At 53.4% G+C, this 19,550-nt stretch overlaps 7 protein-coding genes across 7 annotated transcripts; 4 read left to right on the top strand and 3 right to left on the bottom strand.

Moving 5' to 3' along the window:
* Positions 1-342: 342 nt before the first annotated feature.
* On the bottom strand, positions 343-2,608 carry MAA_04693 (uncharacterized protein; the record flags this gene model as incomplete). The annotated part of the gene is made up of 3 exons (XM_007822789.1): positions 343-2,245; positions 2,302-2,393; positions 2,468-2,608. The coding sequence occupies 3 exons, from the start codon at positions 2,606-2,608 to the stop codon at positions 343-345; spliced, it is 2,136 nt and encodes a 711-aa protein (XP_007820980.1).
* A 663-nt stretch (positions 2,609-3,271) lies between these two features.
* Positions 3,272-4,439, top strand: MAA_04694 (uncharacterized protein; the record flags this gene model as incomplete). Its single annotated transcript, XM_007822790.1, has 4 exons — positions 3,272-3,328; positions 3,441-3,486; positions 3,543-3,899; positions 4,156-4,439. The coding sequence occupies 4 exons, from the start codon at positions 3,272-3,274 to the stop codon at positions 4,437-4,439; spliced, it is 744 nt and encodes a 247-aa protein (XP_007820981.1).
* A 1,716-nt stretch (positions 4,440-6,155) lies between these two features.
* MAA_04695 (uncharacterized protein) lies at positions 6,156-7,681 on the top strand (the record flags this gene model as incomplete). Its single annotated transcript, XM_007822791.1, has 2 exons — positions 6,156-7,296; positions 7,362-7,681. 2 exons carry the CDS (start codon positions 6,156-6,158, stop codon positions 7,679-7,681), a joined length of 1,461 nt encoding a protein of 486 aa, XP_007820982.1.
* A 700-nt stretch (positions 7,682-8,381) lies between these two features.
* On the top strand, positions 8,382-10,541 carry MAA_04696 (uncharacterized protein; the record flags this gene model as incomplete). The annotated part of the gene is made up of 1 exon (XM_007822792.1): positions 8,382-10,541. The coding sequence occupies one exon, from the start codon at positions 8,382-8,384 to the stop codon at positions 10,539-10,541; it is 2,160 nt and encodes a 719-aa protein (XP_007820983.1).
* Positions 10,542-12,561: 2,020 nt separating this feature from the next.
* On the bottom strand, positions 12,562-14,280 carry MAA_04697 (X-Pro dipeptidyl-peptidase; the record flags this gene model as incomplete). Its single annotated transcript, XM_007822793.1, has 1 exon — positions 12,562-14,280. The coding sequence occupies one exon, from the start codon at positions 14,278-14,280 to the stop codon at positions 12,562-12,564; it is 1,719 nt and encodes a 572-aa protein (XP_007820984.1).
* A 548-nt stretch (positions 14,281-14,828) lies between these two features.
* On the top strand, positions 14,829-15,733 carry MAA_04698 (Mpv17/PMP22 family protein; the record flags this gene model as incomplete). The annotated part of the gene is made up of 2 exons (XM_007822794.1): positions 14,829-15,214; positions 15,292-15,733. The coding sequence occupies 2 exons, from the start codon at positions 14,829-14,831 to the stop codon at positions 15,731-15,733; spliced, it is 828 nt and encodes a 275-aa protein (XP_007820985.1).
* A 167-nt stretch (positions 15,734-15,900) lies between these two features.
* On the bottom strand, positions 15,901-17,785 carry MAA_04699 (Cytochrome P450 CYP526J1; the record flags this gene model as incomplete). Its single annotated transcript, XM_007822795.1, has 3 exons — positions 15,901-16,542; positions 16,687-17,241; positions 17,312-17,785. 3 exons carry the CDS (start codon positions 17,783-17,785, stop codon positions 15,901-15,903), a joined length of 1,671 nt encoding a protein of 556 aa, XP_007820986.1.
* Between the last annotated feature and the right edge of the window lie 1,765 nt (positions 17,786-19,550).

Here is a 19,550-nt window from a genome sequence, read left to right as displayed (position 1 = left end):
ATTACTGTGTAGAATAGATAAAGATAAAAAAGATGCAATAACCAACTACTTAGTCGCTCGTTATGCTTCATCTTCACCCTACCGAGTGGGAATTAGTGACTTTGCCACAACAAGGTGAGACTGGGACGTGACGGCGAAGCTCATTACCAACCGGAAGGACTACCCTCTCTTCATATTGTTACGAGTTGACATTCATCTCCCGAGTAAAAAAACAGTACTCCTCCCAACCGATGCATGCCCGAGCGCCATGAACAATTCTTTCCTTGTACCACCTGCCAAAAAGACCAACCAGTCCCATCATCATCACTCTATGCAAACAATGAATAAAATAAAACCAAGGTGCTAATTAATGGCAAACTGGCCCCAATCTCCCCAATTCAGAGGTAAGCCAATGTCTAGGTTTGCTTCCAAGACATCATCCACAGCTTCCAGGTTGAAGCTGGGGTCGATATGCCCAAAGACGTCCTGGCCCGAGATGGGGTCGATCAGTGAAAAGTCGACCGCATTGTCCATGCCGACGGCGGATGTAATACCGGCTGTATTTCCAGGCAGCATCTGGGTCTGCCGGACACTTTGGGACTGCACCCCGGCCGATGTTGATCTGGACCCGACATCCAACGGGACAGGGCTAGCAGCGTCCTTGGTTGTCAAGCTCGTAGCAGCGCGCTCCATCTCCTTGAGTACTCGTTCGCCTAGACCGGCGACTACGTTTGCGCTCCAGAAATGGTCACCGTATTTTCGCAACATTTCACAGTTCCGCTTGAACGAGCTCATGGCCCTGGCTCGGAACATGGCAAGCCGGCTGTGTCTCATCTTTCTGTACTCGACGCTCAGAGCGAGTGAAACTGCATACGGGATGAACGGCATGGGGCTTAGGTGATCTCGGGGAACAGCACAGGCGATTCGCTCAGCGGCAAGGGACCGACGTGCGTTGGCAGACGGCGGCGGTAGCGTCGAGGCGGCATGCACTGTTCCAGGGCGGGCTAATCTGCACGACAGAATTATGACGGCGTGGTAGAATGTCTCGATGGTCGCTATCATGGCGCGCGTTAGATGGGCTCGGCATGGAAATCTAGGGGGAGGAGGATACCGACCAATGAGGGAGGATGGCACCTTGAGCGCATCCGCATCGACAATCATTGCCTCGAGGACGGGGAGGTCGATGTATGCAATCTTTTCAAGACCAGATGCCTCTGCGCTGGGTCCTGGGCGGTACAGCTCAACAACTTGGTCCAGCCACTGAATAACTGATAGAAACAGTCGGAAACACGGCGGTCGTTTTCTGATGCAAGCTTCCAAATCAGCGCCAATGTCACGCTCGTGAATCAGACACGGTCTGCCGTACTCGGCGGCGTTAATGCGGTCCAGGGCCCATACACAGCAAAACAAGTTTTCGAGGTCGTCGCAATTTGGCGCGTCGTATCGTAGCAAGTGTAAGCCAAGAGTCTGTATATGGTGAATGGCACGGCCGCCCAGTTGCGCGGGCAGGTCAGACTCCTCGGCACACGTTGGCTGCGTATACAGAGAAAGCATGATCAAAGCCTGAATGTGCATGACTCGATCTGTAATAAGGCTTGTTTCCAGTATGGCCCGCACAGACGAGGACAGGGCCTGGGAAAAGTCTTGGGGCGACAGCAAACCAGGCCCGCGGTTCTGTAGCCGGTAATGCTCGGTGAGTTCTGGGTCAGCAGCAGCGGCGAGGCAAACCAGTTGGCGCAGTACTATGCTGCACGGGTGGTCGAGGTTGTTGTCAATGTCGGCGATGGGAATGACTGGAAATATGGGATGGACCTTTTGGATATAGACATTCTTCAGGCGTGCAAAGTCCTCGGGCGGCGGGAGGCAGGACAGGCAGTGTTCCCGAACAAATGGCAGCAAGAAGTGGTCCATCAACGGAGGAGGTCGCGAGGTAATGAACTGAGACGATTGTCCGGTGCCCCCAAATGCACCAGACGACAGCCAGATGCCCACATCTCCTTTTTGCGATGAGGCTCCGGCCGAAACGGCATCGGTGACTTCCAGAAACATGCCCTCGGGGTTAAGGTCGCCCACAAAACGGGAAGATTGCTGCTTGAGATGATCGGTTTGCGATGGCATGGCAACAGAGGCCCGGTGGCCCGAGTATGGAGGCTGACTAGTATGCAAAGCAAGCGCGGTATGTGATGTGTTGCTTACGGTGCCATTCTCATGCATCACGGCGGCGGTTCTCATGCGTGGTGTAACCACCGACGCGCCCGTAGACGGCCTTGGAGCCCCGAGTCAGCAAAGGGAAGAGACAAGACGCATCGGAATCAGACATACGAGGCTTGCGAGGGCGACGAGTCCTGCCCTCGGTGCTCCTCCGAGGTGGATTCCTCCTGAGCATGAGCATCGTCGGCATGGATGCATCGTCGCTGTCACGCACAACAAGCCGCGATTGGTTAGTCAATGCTCAAACAGGCAACTAGACGGCCAGAGTCGGACCAACCTTCTTACGCCGACATGCTGCGCAGGCCTGCTGGACTTGCTTGCGCTTGACGGGCAATCCTCCACGGCTGGGATCTGACGCCACGAACTTGACTTTTCGCGCCGGGGGAGGCGCAGAGGTGCTTGTTGGAGCGGCCGACATGGCGGCATGGCATGGACGAGACCCTTTCTCAACGTCGTGTCCGTCTTTGACCGGTATGTGCGCTCATCGTGTCACCAGGAGAGAGCGAGGCCAGCGGGCGGCAGAATTCAACGAGGCCTTGACGTCCCAGGCCAGTCCGAGGTGATGATGCTTCACCGTTCTGGACCACGCGTGGTCTGATGCTCGAGACAGGCGCAAGTCAAGCCGCGTCAACTAGCACATGCATGTGCAGCTCTCGCTCACTCGTCTGCGACCAGTTGTGGCCGGCTGATTTGACCGTTCTGGGCAATCCTGTACGGAGTACTATGACCGACTTTCCAGTCACCGATTTGTTCATCCGGACAAGCAGCTCGCCATGTTGGATGTGGGTTCAATGTTCACCGCACGTCCATTGCAGAGCCCAGCCACACCGAGCCATTCAACTGTGGCTGTGGCTGGGAGGTGCGAGCACGTGGCTTGAAAGCACGCCAAAGCTAAAACCAGCAGGAGCACAAGACGCCGTTGGCTGGCGTTCATGCTCATGCATGAAGCAGTCAGTCTAGCTACCTACCTAGGTACCTAGGTAGTCTATCGATAAGTGCAACATGATCACGTCCACATCCAACCATCAGGACAAAGGAACTTGATCACTGTCACGACTCACGACGCAGCATTTGTCTGAAAATGTCTTTGGTATCATCAGATCCATCGCTGCGTTTCGCCTCGCTGGTGGCTCAAAGGGTACGATACGCTGGCTGATATTGCCCAACTTCCTAGTGATTGAGTGAGTGCTTCGGCTACAAACAATGTTTTTGCGCGTTATGGCACGGTACTGATACAGTTTTGTAACTAGACTACATCATCCTTGCTACCGATTCGGGCCGGATCGCCACTGTCGAGTACGCGCCGACAAAGAACTCTTTTTCTCGTATAGGCGCACGCCGTGTTGTTCCAGGTCAATATCTTGCCACTGATCCAAAAGGTCGCGCTTGTCTGATTGCCTCTATCGAAAAGAACAATCTGATTCATGTCCTTGATCGTAACGCTGAGGCGGACCTCACTATATCATCACCACTGGGGGCTCGTAAGCACGGGATCCTCGACTTCTCGGTAGTGTCCCTTGATGTCGGCTATGCACTTCACAACCAGCAATGTATCTTGGCGCTCAGCACCACTTTGTGGATAGCACACATGAACCCAGTCATGGGCGGGTTTTTAGTCACTCCTCTTTCATACCATGAACATGGGCATGGAATTTCACAAGCGAACAGTGCGAGGAAGGCATCGTTGGAATCAACAGGGGTCGTCTCTAGTAAGTTTTTCCATGTGCACAACGTCTGACTACTCCAGGCATCGTATCCGTCATGCTCCATTTGGAGTTGAATCAGTAATGGAGTGACTGTGTTGACACAAAGAGGCTAATCATTCCACCCCGCAGCGTCTTCTCTGTTGAAAAATTACGAGATTCGTTTATTGAAAAGGTTGCGCCTCTTGCGTACACTCCACGACAACTCATCGAGCATCCGGATCAGCTTTTTGTGCTATAGAGCCCGAAAAAAACACTTTAGATCCATCCATTCATCCACAAGACCAAGGTCGAAGAGCCACCTACGGCACTCCTGTCCTTTCAAGGCCGACTGCTCGCTGGAATCGGCAGATTCTGAGCATTTACAACGTAGGCATGAGACAATTGCTCCGAAGGGCACAAATATACATTTCGCCGCAGCATACTGTCCCCTTACAATCCCCAGGCTTCCGAATTGTTGTTGGCGACCTGCAACACGGCATGACCATGGTGGTTTACAATCGCGTCTCAAATAAGCCCGTGGCGCCGCTCACAGGCTTCAACTGATGGCACACATGTTTGTCCAAGATGTAGCGACAAGCATCTGCAAGACGAGCTTAGTTGTTGGTGGGCAGGATGTTTTGCTATGGAGTCGATTGCAGGGGACCATTGGAGTACTCACCCCCCTTGTCACCAGAGAAACGGCCGATTTCTTCCAGACTTTGGAGATGCACATGCGCAACGACGATGCGCCTCTTGCTGGGTGTGACCACTTGACCTACTGAGGGTATTGCGCCCCGCAAAAGGTGTCTAAACGGAGATTTGTGTGAACATTTTTCACTCGTATAGTGACTTGTTTCTGCCCAGCTACTCGTGATCCAGTAGCCAGAGTATTTATCTCTTCTCGGCTGGGAACCTGTTATTGTGAACCCAATCTTGACGACAGTTATGCCCGTTGGGAGAACGTCTGGGCAATCGACTTTCTGCCAAATAGAGACAATTTTTGCGGTAATTATTCACATAAATAAGTCAAGCGAGGATTAGCTTAGTATTCGAATAAAATCCGAGAGCTGTAAATGGAATCTGTGTAATGGGTGATGACCTGGAACATAACTTAACTTATTAGACTAGTCGAGAACCAACTGACGGCCATACTTCTACACACTTTTCCTGTAGACATCATCTCATTAAATGATGAACATCCCTGTGTCACGTTGCTGTATATGAGGCGGGTCGAGATCAAGAAGTCATATCAGTGTGACACTGGTAGTGCCCGATGATTCCCACATAACAGAACGGACATGTCATGTTGTTCAATGCAGCAGAAGAGGAGGCCCTGTCATTCATTGTACCGGCTCCACATGAGCTGATTGCTTTTTCACCAAGACTCCGGACAATCAGACAGCAAAGCATGGACTCAGATGTAGATTCGTGACATGTCAGAACCCCATGTCACTACAAGCATGTCTTGTGGTGATTGACATCAGCTCCAACTAAGATGATCCATGATGACCTTGCAATAAGTGATTGTGTGGTCTTTACCTCTTGCATGATGAAATGTCGTTGAAGAGGAATTCAGAATGCCGTGGATGGTGGTTATTACGGCGCATAGTAGACGACTTGATGGAACGTGCTGGAAATCAAATTTCATGTACGGTCAAGACGACGAAAAATTCTCAAGCTTACCACCATGGAACGATGAATCATTCCGCATCTGCAGTTTTTGGAGAATCCTGGATAGCAATCTCAAACTCCCGTGAAATGACGGGTAGATGACAGCATTGGCAAACAATCAGCGCCGGACAACTATACTTTGTCAAACTGTGTCGCATGAAAAAGCACAAATTTTTACTGCCCTTTAATTTGTAGGGAAATTTGGGAATTTAGACAGGCATGTGCAGGTAAGTCGCGAATTGTAAAGAGAGCGACGTGGGAGTTTGTCGGCGCAATCTATTCTGACTGTTGTCAAAAAGAGTGAAGATGTGCACTGAAATATGAATCATGTTGCCGCCGACACACCCTTTTGATTACGCCCATGTGTATTCTATCTGAAGCCCTTCCTTTGCAGTGGCTAGCTGTTGCCGTCAAAAGCGCATGAGGTGTGTGACGCAAACCGAGCCAGAGGCCTTTTTTTGCTCGCTCCCCCATTGCTTTCTCTGTACAAACATGCACCGGAGAAATGACATTTAATGAGGCCTGTTCCCCGAGAACAGTTTTCACAGCTTCCCATGCGAAATGTCTCTGATAGACGTCCCCTGGCTTGTCTCCCATGAAAACCGCAACATGGCGACCGGTAGCATCCCGCTCGAGGCCTTTGGTCCTCCTCCGGAATATGAAGGCAGACTCAAGAGAAACGTGGCGGGGCCAGTTCATAACCATTACTACACTCAGCCTGCGGAGGTACCGTGGTATCGTCGAAAACGATTCTGCTACCCGGCGGTAGGACTCTTGGTGTTCACGGTAATCACTTGTGCCGTCGTTCTCGGAGTGGTGCTCAAGTTGGAATCTGCCAGGAAATCTGACACGACGGCAAGTGACGACATCTCGTCGACAACAGCCCTCGGTAGTCAAACAGAGCCGAATTCTCTTGGCGCGTCGTCAACTACCCGTCGTACCTCGACACTTACAGTGTCAGTGACCCCTGTCTCATCAACATATACTCCCCCGTCGACTACGACAGAGGTTCAAGAGACGGCTACGCCATTCATCATGTCGGACAAGTCCCAGCTGGCATCGCTGCTCGTCAGGAAAGGAGACTCCGGCCAGGAGCGCAGACTGCTGGTCCTACAAGAAGACACTGGCCATCTTGCCGTTACCGAATGGGCCAACAGGACAGTCACCCGCTTCCGAATCAGCGAGAAGCTGGACTCGTCGGCTCCGGAACCCAAGCCAGGAACCCCCCTTGCCATGGAAGCCGATCAAACGGGGTCGGTGCACCTATTCTACCTGAGCCAGACCAATCTGATTTCACACGTCTCTGAGGCGGCAGCCGGAAGATGGAAAGCAGGCGAGGTGACCGACGAGCGCGGCGGCATCCGAACATCCTCATCGTCAGGTCTATCCGCGGCATGGCACGGGGGGCGGAGAACGCCAGACCTGCTCGTCCTGGCGTACGACGATGCCTCGCAGGAGTTGCGGCTCGCCATGGCAGACAACCCCGTCGGCCGAAACGCCTGGTACGTAGCCAACGTCACCTCCGTCCTGGCGGAATCGGTGCCCGGCCAGTCGAATATGCCCTGCTACTCACTCGCAGGCGACTGGCGCGACAAGAGATTCAAGTCTGACGACGACGATCAAGGGCGTCCAACTCTTCTGATTGGGGTCGTTGATAAGAACGAGGTGGTTGCTTGGGACTGCGCAATTGACTTTTGGCCGCCGCCAGACGTCCAGGTCCAGTGTGAAAAGGCCGAGGGCGCATTCGCGGGTAAGTAGCCTGGTGGCGGTTCGACTGCGCGGTGAAGCAGTTTTGGACTTACAGCGCGCTTTTAGATGCCAAGGGCGACGGACTTGGCCTGAGCTCAGTGCCCAAGCAGCTTCTTTGGCTACAACCTCATGAGCAGGACGGATACGACTTCACGCTTCTATCTACCGACGGCTCGAACCTCGTTCGCGAAAATTTGGTCGGGGCAAGCGCAGTACGGAATACAAGTCTGGGCTTTGTAGCAAAATCTCCCATCGCAGCCATGTCAGCTACGTCGGAGGGGCTGGTGTTTTTATCCCTGGGAAAGGAGCTCCAGCTGTATCAAAAATCTGGCCGCGGGTGGGAGAGTTCCGGGTTGGCTGGGCTGCGCGACGGTCTGCAGGCGTGAAGCGACACGAGTGTGGAGAAGGTTGCAATGGATAGTAGCTGGACGCGGCAGTGAATATCGGGCAGCTCCATCACTTGATTCACGGTCGTCGGTGATGAAGGCGGCCGTTGGACAGGCAACCATGTAAATAGTGGGAAACGCGGTGATTTTTCTATTTGCACACGTCCAAGGCCACTAATTTATTCACATAGACTCGCACTAAAAAGCAGACAACAGGAGAGAGAAAAAATAGCAGGCCAACCGTGACGCAGGGTCTCGCGACTGGCGACCTGATGGCCAAGCGTGCATTTACACCTTGTACTACACGTCCTCGCAGATGGAGTCGTGACGCCAAAAAGATCCAGGGTCTGACCTGGACCCTGCCATCGCAGAAACGGTTGGCTAACGGCTGCCGCCGCGGTGGGGCCGAGCCACCGACGCGACCGGCAGCTAAGCCGCAAATGGAAATAAGTAAACAACAGCCCAGTCTTCGTCTCATGGTGACAATGCCTCGGGCAGAGTCCAGACACGTCGAACAAGACGGCCGGCCCATGGACACGGTCCTTTGTTTTCTTAAATGCGAATTGAGACCTTTTCTTGGACGTTTGGTTCCTTTGACTTCTCCGTCATCCCGGGCTGTCGATTCTCACTTGCGACGTCTTTGCTCTCCCCGACCCTTGATAATTGATATTGTGTTTGTCTTGCGGTGGCATCGTAAGATATGGCAGATCTCAATATCCCCATTGCCGTTCGGCGAACCCGTCGAAGCAATGCCGGCATCGTGAAGCCAGAAGAAACCGAGTCGGCAGCTCTGCCGCCCAAAACCCCGCGACGGGCAAGGAGGGCAGTCCGGTTCTCTGATCCAGGTCTATCAATGTCGAGCGGATTGACGCCCATGATCAACCGCACATGCATCAACACTCCTCGGCAGCGGCGCCGTGTGTCAACGCCAGCCATCTCCTCCAGAAGTGGAACGCCCGGTCCCCCAAACCCAATCTTCCTATCCCATAATCACCATCAATCGTCAAACTCGTTGCATCACACCATCGACGGCCGCGTCGAGAGACGCATTCGTCGAAGCAATCTTCGGGACTTGCTCAACAAGCTCGAGCAGGAAAAGAAACGCAAGTCACAGCAGTCTCAAGCCGAGATTAGCCGTCTCAAGTCTGAAATCAAATCCAGGGACAGAGACATCTACGAGCTGCAAAACGCCACCATAGTTGTCGACAATGAGAGGATTTGGGACCTGGAGCAGCAAATCGAGAATCTCAAGGACGAGCTAGCCAAGAGGCCCTCGACTCCGCATCATCAAACGACAAGCTACGACTGGACATTGGCAGCGCGCGACCCGTTTTCGGATGAATACATAGACATGGGCATGGACGAGGAAGAGGACCAGTTCGGCGACGCAACCATGGCACACTTTGTAGCGAGCACTCCCTCCCGAGCTCGGTCCTCGTTTCCCACGCCTCCCGCCACGAGCCCTATGCTGCCTTCTACGCCGTGCTCCTCCAGGCTGTGTCTGCCTACCCCCCAGTCTCACACAGGCACCCAGGTCTGCCTCCCCGACCCGCAGAAGCGGCAAGCGCAAGAGGAGCTCGCATCGCTGCAGCTCGAAGTGTGCAAACTGACAGCCACGCTGGACTCGTACAAGAACCTAAGCGCAAAGCTCAAAGAGAAGCTCGCCTCCGTGGAGCCCGTCTCGCCGCAGAGCGACGACGCCCCCGCGGCACACGTCTTGGAGAGCAAGATCGACGCCCTGCTGCAAGACATGTCTGACCGGACGGAAGCCGTACGGCTACTCGGCGCTTCCATCGCCGACCTGGGGTTCCCCGGCGCCGACGCCAGCGAGATGATGACGGCGCTGTCGTCTGGCTTCCGCGCCGCCCGCCTGGAGCTGGAGTACCTCACCCCCGGGGAGATTGCGCTGCCGCTGACCTCCCACGGCGCCGAGGTGCTCGATCTCCTGCTCGTGCGTCTGCGCGAGCTAGCCAAGAAGGCCAAGGAGGACGAGTCCTCGATAGACGAGTACCACGAGCTCGAGCAGTCGCTGCGCAAACAGCTCGACGCGAGGGTCAGCGCCATGGACGACCTCAGGAGCGAAATGGCCAAGGCAGAGCGCCTCCTGCACGAGAAGGGCCTCAAGGTCCAGGAACTCGAGGTCGGAAACGAGCGTCTCAGGGGCGCAGTCGACGGGTACATCCGCGACATGTCGGAGCTGGAGAAGCTCGTGCAGCGGATGGAGGAGGAACACCGCGACGCGGCGGCCACGAGCTCGGCGCAGCGCGAGTTTGACCGGCACGAGCTGGAGAAGAGGGACGCCAGCATCGCCGAGCTGCAGGAGAGGCTTGCCGACGCCGTGCGGCAGTCGGCCCGTCTGCAGAGGGAAATGGGCGACGTGCAGGACAGCAGCACGCGGCACGTCGTGTCGTTGAACAGGCGGCACGGCGCGGCGCTGGCCCTCCGCGACGCGCGCGTCTTGGAGCTGCGCGGTGAGATTGACCGCGTCAACGACTCCCTGCGCGCTGCTCACGAGACCATCGTGGTGCTGCGCGTGGATAAGGGCAGTTTGGAGGCCCGCGTGGACGACGAGCGCGCCAGGGCCAAGGCGGCTGTGGAATCGGTCAAGGCGGAGCTGCAGCGTGTCTTGCAGATGAGCCACGAGTTTCTGAGGAGTCCTGGGCGGGAAGGGAGGCAGGCTGGTTTGCGCGACGAGGCGGAGGATGAGCTTGCTTCTTCCCCGTCCCGTGTAGATGGCAAGGCTGCGGCTGCGGCTGCTGCTCCTGGCTCTTTGGCGCCGATGGCGGGTGGGAGGAAGCTTCGCAGACGGTATGATAGCGGACTGGGTTTGCTGGAGGAGGATGACGTGGAAATGTTTTAATCTTGGGCCGAGTGTTGCGTGTTGCCGTTGTTGAGATGTCGGGTGTTTTGGTGTTTTTATCGGGCGTTGCGGCGTCGTGTTCACTTGCATCTGTGGAGTCACTCATTTGTACTATCATGTAGGCATTTTTCTTTGTAGAAACAAACTCATCATTCATCAATGGCAAATGTGTCTTGCAAGTGTTACTGGTAACGATTCTAGGACCTAGCCGTGGGAGAAACCACGGACGCTTACCTGGCCTTTTGGTAGCATTAACGTGGGGATCTTGCCAATGAATGTGAACCAAGAGCGTGTGTACTTTACAAATGTTGCTCGGAGGTGTCTGGCTTTTCTGTGTACGATGTGGACGGTACATCATGGCGATACTCGCATTGATGGCAGTCCTTTCTATGCTCTCCCTGGTCAGTCCACTGAAGAGACGACTTCATCACATTCAGGATGGAGTCATGGACCATTCCAAAGAAAAGTTCTGTAGCTATTGGCTATTCCGCCGGCGGACTCGGCTTGGGGAGCGTCAATCCCGATGCTTCCCTGATCCTCTGTTTCCAACAAGCATGGTTGTTCCGTCTGGGACTTGGAATTAGGATTGTCCGAGACATACATTGAATATGAGTGTAAAGCCAAAGAGTCGTTACTTCAATGTTACGTATTCACTCCAAATCGGGACATGTTTTAGGGAGGGGAACAAGCACAACTGGCCAATATAATATTGAAAAAAGAAAGTCAGCTGCAACATGTTTACCAAATACAAAAGAATTCACTCACATATTGCACACTTGATAATTGGATCCTTAATCACCGCTGAGCCCCGTTCAACAGAATTGCTCCTTGTACAGACATAAACATGAAGCATCCCAAAGCCTGCTTCGCCGCGAGTTACCAGTGGAAATATGACAGGTCCATCATCATCCTTCTTCCCCGTGCCTCGACTGACACCAGGCCATCCTACTGCCGCAAAAGCAAACAGCTTGTGCTTTACAGGAGGAGCCCGGCAAGACGAGACCAAACGACAAACACACAGGTCGTTACATCGCATAGCATGACCAATTCCTTCACCCCCGGTGGACAGCCACGCCAGCAACAGCTGCAGTCGTCTTGCCCTTGTGTCACCCGCCTCCGTCGAATCATGAATTTCCTCCACTAGCAAGAGCCCTGGTTGACCTACTCCGTACGTGTCATGTAGATCCCCGTGGCCGGCATACCTGACGAAACACGCCACTCGTGTCGTGTCTCGCTTCCATGGTACGAGGCCCCTTGTACGGAGTATGCTGCACTTTTGGCTGCATTGGGACAACACACGCCATTGGCACGGCTTATCTCATTCTGCTCTGCTTTCAATGCGGATTATCTCATTGTGCTACGTGCCCGTCGTTCCATGGTGTTGAATAACGTGGCAAGCGGCAAGGTGTGGCGTGGTCAACGAGTATATATTCAACATGGCCATTCCGAGCCCATGACACCTTCTTCTTCCTTGGCCTAGGGAGCCGGTTCTCCATCCATCCAGACCTACTTGAATATGCCTAGCAGTCCTGTTCCTATACCGCCAAAGAAGCAAATGAAAGAGGGTGCGCAGACTTACATTCACAGCTCGGTCTCGCGCGACATTCTTGCAAAGAAACACGGCTAACCTGTTCGGCGGACATGTACAGTCAAGGGTCCCGGCAGCCAGTACTGCGGCAGCGTCTACTGCGGCTCGCCCCAGCTCGTCACCCAGATAACTGCGACGGGCGAAGTCGTCGAAACATGGGGCGCACCGCCGAAACCAGGACATGAGACGTGGGCTCGCAGGAGCTTTAAGCAAACGACGGCAAGGAAGACATGATAAAAGGTAGTGGCCAAATTGTGTAGGAAACAGAAAATAGCGTGATTCGTCATTACAAATAGACACTTTTTTGTCTTTTCTTTTTCTTCTACAAAAGAACGGGGAGGGAGGGGGGAAAGGAACTGCTCACATGTACTCTTATGCGTCGATTCAATATATCCAAAGCACAAAAGTTTAGCTTTCCCCTATTGCAGCATATTACCCTTTGTAGAATCTCCATTTTGCCTTGTAGTCCGGCTTCAAATCGAGGTCTAATGCCAAAGCCCTCACGAGTTCGTTAGGGATAGCCCCATACGTAAGAATGGTATCGTGGAACTTCTTCTCGGTCATCCTATTAGATGTGAGCACCTCTCTTCTCAGCTCGACGAGCTGCAGAGCACCAATCATGTACGCAATCTGATAAAGAGGGCCGTAATCTCCGTTCAGCCACCGTCTAACTTCACCCTCGGCCGTAGACCGCTCGTGCCCGACCCAGTTGACCAGAATGTCGATACACTCTTGGGGCTCCATCTTGCCCAAATGGAAGTTCAGAGACAGAATGATGCGAGCGCAGCGGTGCATGCGCCAGAACATGGTGCCGATTCGGTCCTCGGGTGAGACGAAGAAATCGTCGCGCTGCCAGAGGACGAATTCCCAGTACATGGCCCATCCTTCTACGAAGAAGGGGGTCTGGAACAGTAAGCGATGGCTTCGGTGCCGTTCGGCTTGATAGAGCTGCAACCGGTGGCCGGGGATGAGCTCGTGAAACACAGTGGCTTTGGAAAAGTGTCTGTTGTTTCCACGCATGACCATCTGCTTGAGGTCGTACGGCATGTCGTTGGTGGGATATGCGATTTGGATCATGGATCCGCCGAGGAAGAAGGGCGAGACCTTTTGCTGCTCGGCTGGCATCATGATGGTGCGGTAGGTTTCTTCGGCCAAAGGCGGAACCGTGACGAGGTCATTGTCTCGGACAAAGTCGGCTCCCTGGCGGGCAAGTTGCATGACGAGCTGGGGCTGTTCACTCGGGGGCACGAATTTCGTCTTGACATGCTCGAGGGCTCTTTTCCAGTCGTCACCAAATCCGAGTTCCGTCGAGGCTAGTTTCATTTGCTGCTCGCACCACTTGAACTCCTGGTTGGCAATTTGTACCAGCTCTTCTGGTGCGTAGTCAATGACTTCTGCTTCAAGCTCATTGAGGAGTGCTTCACGTCCAATGGGTTGGCCGATGATATCGCCATTGCCATCGGGGCGTATACCCGCCAACTTTCTCTGGACTAGGGAGAAATATTTCTCCAACGCTGCATCAACTGCCTCCCAAGGTGAGGTAACCCACCAATCAAACTGAGAATCGTAGGACGAATAGAACTTGAACATCTCGGTAAGGTGGCTACGAAGCTCGCTGATGACTTTGGATGCCTTGTAAGCGTTGGTCTTGCTGGTCTTTACCTTTCCATCCTCGACCTCTTGATGTACCTTGTCGACCAAATTTTTCACGTCGTTGAGTTTGCTTGCAATTTGCTCGGGGCGAATGGGTTTGACGCGCTCTCGATGCTCACATAGAGACACAATGATGGCTGCGAACGGTAGCAATGGTGCCCTGCTCTTGTCTGCGTCCTGATCAGACTTCAACCGCGCCCTGCACTGCCTTAAAAAATTACGCAACAAAATGTAGTCCACTCTATCCTGTTGATTCAGCGCATCAAACTCAACGTGGCTGAGGGACTCTAGTTCATCGGCGCAGAATCTATCCAGGCGGCTCCGTCGCGCGGGTGATACGGAAATGTTGTAAAAAGTATAAATTTCGCCCAAGTCTGCTTGCACTCTGCGAATACGATCTGCCATTGATTCAGACCCGTCGCTACTTGGTTTTGGGAGCGAAACCCATACTGATTCCATGTTTATACCGGAAGGGAGAGTCCCTAGATGATGCGCCATGGTGAGCAAAAAAGACGTGGTAGGTAAATGCGGTTACAAGGCCAAATTGTATTCTGTGCGCGGCTGAAGCTTAAAAGAAGGCTGGCCTTTCAAAAAAAAAAAAAAAAAAAGCATGGGATGAACGCAACCCAACCAAAGTCGATGGGAATGGGTGAGGAGTTGTCTGGTGTTGATAGTCTTGGCGGCACTAGTCGGGCAGTTGGCAGGGAGTTGACAAGGAAGCCACAACCGTCTGATCAAATGGTTGATGGGGTACCGTAGCCAGGCGCGGCGGGCTACGATTGGCCAATGACGATGGTCCTTCGGGCGGCCATCGTGTCGGAGTCAACCATGCGCCACTTTTACCCCGTCATGCTGACCCGATCCCGGCCCGGATCTCCGGTCTAATGCCGAGATGCCAAGTGACGCATTACCAAACACCTTGGCGCCCTTTTTCTTTTCCCAATCTCAAACTTTACAAACAAGAAACTACATTCTCTAATCTCCCACCCAGCACGGAGTACACATGTTCAAATGACACAAGTACCACTGCCCGAGCCAAATTGACCATGTCATTGCCGCAATTTCGCACCGCCGCCGCGCGTCTGCAGTTCCGCGCCTTGCGACAGCGAACCCAACTCCGAGCGCAATCAACATCTACAAATACCAACAAGACCGCAGAATCAGCCACGTCAAAGACGCCAACCGCTTCGGCCACCCCGTCCCCATCTCTGCCCCCCATCTGGCAGCGTCTGGGACCCCTGACTACAGCCGCCAATGCCTACAGTCGATCGCAGCGAAAACGCCCGTACACCACACAAATCGCAGGCGCACTAGTCATCTATCTCTTTGCCGACCTGAGTGCCCAGCGCATCGGCGGAAGGGAACACGACCCCAAGAGGACAGCGCGGATGCTTCTTATAGGACTTGCCGCTGCCGTGCCATACTTTCACTGGTAAGAATCATCCCTACTTGCCATCTGGTCCCGTTTTTGCCTCCTCCCCATGTCACTCACTCGCCTTGCCCCTTCAGGTTCCGCTTCCTAAGTAACAACTTCAACTACGCGTCCAAAACGCTGTCCATAGCTACCAAGGTCGCCCTCAACCAGCTCTGCTTCACGCCCACCTTTAGCACGTACTTTTTTGGCGCGCAGGCCCTCCTGTCCGGGGAGTCGTTGGAGGCGACGGTCCAGCGGATTCGGGATACCGTCCCCACCAGCTGGCTCAACTCGTTCAAGGTGTGGCCTGCGACTGTCGCCTTCTCCATGGCCTTTTTGCCGTTTGAGTTTCGGAGTATTTTCTCGGGCGTCGTGGCCGTCGGGTGGCAGACGTACCTGAGCTATCTGAACAGACAAGCTGAGCTGCTGGAGGAGGCTAGGACGTTGGCCAGGGGGGCAGCAGACGCGGAGAAGGTGGTCGTGGCGGCTGTTCAGGAGCGTCAGGAGCAGCAGGCTACGTCGGCAGCGGCAGCGTAGGAAGAGTTCTGTGTATGTTTTCATTTTCTCTGGTTGTATAGATGCGGGATGGCGTTACGGGAACAAGATTTAGATTTAGACGGGGACTGGTCCATCCTCACAAAGTATAGAATTATGGAAATAGAGCCAAATTAACGCCCTTCTTCATTTTCATCATGATGCCCCGCTCACGGTAAATCGGCCACCTTGTCATGTCCTGTTCTCCGCAATTTCACATAACAATTCGTCGGCAGATTGAAGAGCCTCTCCGTAATATCCCACCCGCTCAGGGAGGCTTCTACCTCCTGAAGCTCAAAGTTCCAAAGCAGTAGCGCCATGGTGGTCTTTAGTTGAAGAAGTGCCAGCTTTTTGCCGAAACACTGGCGAGGTCCCGCCGAAAAGGCAAGATTTGGCCCAGCATAAGGGTTAAACACTTGGACGCCATCGCTGCCATCTCTACTTTCGACCTTGAGCCACCTCTCCGGCTTATACTCTCCAATGTCATCTCCCCAAGCAGGGATGCGGTCTTTGGCTTGCCTACAAGCAGCCGTTCGACTTGGCTCTGAAACGGGAACCGCAGGCTCTGTCAGAGAAGGCCCGGTTAATGACAACAGGATATCCGTTCCCTTGGGGATGCTATACCCAAGTATTTGAGTATCGCACGTCGCCGTTCGAGAGATGAGGGTAGCAACGGAGGCTATTCGAAGCGACTCCTCCACGACAGCATCAAAGTACGGCACTGACGTGGATGATATTTCTTCAGCCGTTGGCCAACGGCCCTCTTCGACTGCTCCGGGGAAGGCCTGGCGCAGGGCTTGTCTCAGCCGTGACTGCACATATTGAAAGCATTGCATGTGTTTGGTCCACCAGGACAGCACAGTAGCTATGCTATCATGACCCCCTAGTAAATACCCCAGAACCTGATAGCCTCTTAGCGACTTGTGACCAGTTGATGGAACGTCTCAAATCCATACCTCGTCTCGGATGGCTGGGGAAAAGAAGTCTGGTGCTCTGCCGGCCCTGGAAGATGCCATCATTTCTCGGTGGAGAAGGTGATCCAAAGCACTTTTGGGCGTGTATTGGTCACCAAGAGAGGATATCCTCCTCAGGGCTTGCTCAGTTTGTTTCCGAATCAGCCTCCGTCTATTCCAGTGAGCCCGGGCGTGTTTCGGGCTCAGCAGTGCAAGTCGCTGGGATAGTGTAGGGAAGAAGCTCTTTTGTGCAATTGCTACCATTTCGGGAATATCGAGTATCGATTCCAAGTAGGCATCTGTAGGAGCGGTTGGAAATCGTGCGACAACACCCAATCCCCAATGCTCAACAGGTTTGAATCCCTCGATGTGGCGGGTTTGGTGTCCAACGGCAGACATTTCCCGGTCCATGCCAAAAGCCACGGCACATATTGTGTCCAGCGTCGACAGATACAAATCATGGTTGGCAGAGAATGGTCTTTCCAGTGCCTTGAGCTCCTTGATACCCCAAAGGTCAACAAGGGCAACCGCATTCTCGTATACTCGGGGCGTCGCAACCTTTGCAAACTCGTTAGCATCTCGTGCCACAATTTGCTCCCGGCGTCAAGTGTATCGACAAAAAACACACCGTTTCCAGAAACCAGGGGGTCATCAAGTCTCTCAATAGCTCCTTGTGGTGTCTAAACCTAGGGTCTCTGGATTCCATGGTGAAGTGAAAGTTGGGTGCAGTTATGCCGACGCATTCTCTGTTGCGAGTGCCTCGGTCGAATTCCTTGACCCGACGAGAGCAAATGTCTACCGCCTCCCGGTAATCTGACACAATGACTGTAGGCCGCCGGAACGGAAACAAAAAGAGCTGATATATGGCTGTGCCGTGTTCTCTAGGCTGACTCCATATCCATCGACGGCGATATTTGGCCGATTTCATTGCTTTCAAGTCTCCAAACGCTCGCATCACAGCATCCTCATTGTAGGGAATGCCGGGAATGGGAACTGGCCGAAGGGTAAAGTAGCCAAGATATAGAGCGAGAGTCGCCAGGAGGATTCCTAACACGCTAGTATTGTCAACAAGTCCGGCGAACATGTCGACATGCAGCTTCATGGTGGAACTCGGGTCTCTCCCTCAGGCATAGTTTGCGTAGAGGCCCTAGGTGAGGGATTTTGGAAGTTGGGTAAATGGGCACCCATCGCTCCCTCTTAAACGAGACCGAATCGCCATAGAAGCAGAGAAGAAGAAAAAACGTCCACTCCGTAGGGATGGGAACACAGAATCACAAGGCCAAAAGCACTGGTCGTTGTGCGCCCATGGTTTGTGATCTCTTGGCTCCAGCTCAACGAATAGACACAGAAGATGCCCCCAGCCACATATCGAAATGGATGTAAAACATTAGGGTGACACAGGTAGCTATGCATGGTATTGGACTGGTTCATGCTATTGTAATGGCGACACGACAACGAGCACGGAATAATAGGCTGTCCCGATGCCACGATTCCAGAAAGCCACCGGACATGGAGCATTATTCAAAGATTCTGGAGAGCTCGACGGTCGTATATGTACATGCGCTGAATTTTGGATCGTTGTAAATTCTCTGCGCTGCGCTTTTCTAGTCAGAGACGAGACCGGAGCAGACTCGTTTTCTCGCCGCCCGTCCTCAAAAGTCTCGGCATGCCAATGACACTGTCCTCTCTTCCAGGAGAAATCTCAGTCAAGTTGCGGTTCCCATTTGATCGGGCGCACAGGTTCTGAGTGAAGTTGGCTGCCAACAGAGTTGAAAATATCCGATGGACACGCGGAGAATTGCCAAGATTGGCATCCTCAGATTCCTCACACAACCCTCCAACAGTTTGCTAGTACGGAGTATTTACTCGAATAATATAAGTCAAGCGGCACTACCCCACTTACAACATGTTGATATGTATGCATCGACAGCAAGTTGAGGTCGGTCAACGACAAAATTATCGCCGACTGGCCTTGTCGTGGCCAATAACAAACAATGGTGCTACAAGATGAGGTCAACTGATGGTCACAGCTTGAGCATGTGCAACCAACACCGTCAAGATCCGCGTCGGATGTCAACTATAGCCAATAGGAGTCGCCCGCCGGCCGAACGCCTCGTTTTCGTGTCATACCATGTCAAGGTTTGTGGTCGGTACTCGGTGAGGCACGTTTGGCATGTTACCCTCGATGCCAAAGCCTGACAGTCCCGAGCCGGACAGGAGAATGCGAGTAGTATACGGAGTAAGACTTGTGAAGTTCGCCTCAGGACAATAAAGTACGCACAAGAATCATTGCCAGCGATCCGACTCGTAACGACTGAAGAAACAGGGCAATGAGCTTGTCAAAGTCGTATCCACCGGATCCGAAGGCCCGACATCGACAATGGAACTATTTGAACGGCAAACAATGAGGAGGGCTATTAGCCATGCATAGTGACTCAAGCCCCTTCAATGTTGGTGGCTGGCTCTGGCTCTGAAACCTCTATCGACACTTCTCCGAGCTATGCCATTGACCACCACATGCCTCTGCTAGCAACCAGTTTGTACCCCGTTCCGACTACTCTACGGGAGAACTTTTCTAGCAACGCATACAAAGCTGCTCCTCATCCCTCCTGGCCAGATATTCTTTGCGCCCTTGTTTCCAACGAGGTCTGGCGCCTACCCCAGGCCGAAAGGATCGTCCAACACCAGACAATGTGAGCCTCGCAACTCGAGATCAAGCAGGGCCGAGAGCCCCTGGGTTGACAAATTTCGATAGATAATGTACAAGGCAAGTAGGACGGTCAAAGGAGCCCCTGGATTCCGATTTTCGTCACTCTTCGCGCCTTTACTTGAATTATAGCACGAGCTTACCATATATAAGGCAGAAT

Source organism: Metarhizium robertsii (genome assembly GCF_000187425.2).
Source record: "Metarhizium robertsii ARSEF 23 chromosome Unknown MAA_Scf_1, whole genome shotgun sequence".
Lineage (NCBI taxonomy): Eukaryota > Fungi > Ascomycota > Sordariomycetes > Hypocreales > Clavicipitaceae > Metarhizium > Metarhizium robertsii.
This window is presented reverse-complemented; position numbering and strand designations above follow the sequence as displayed.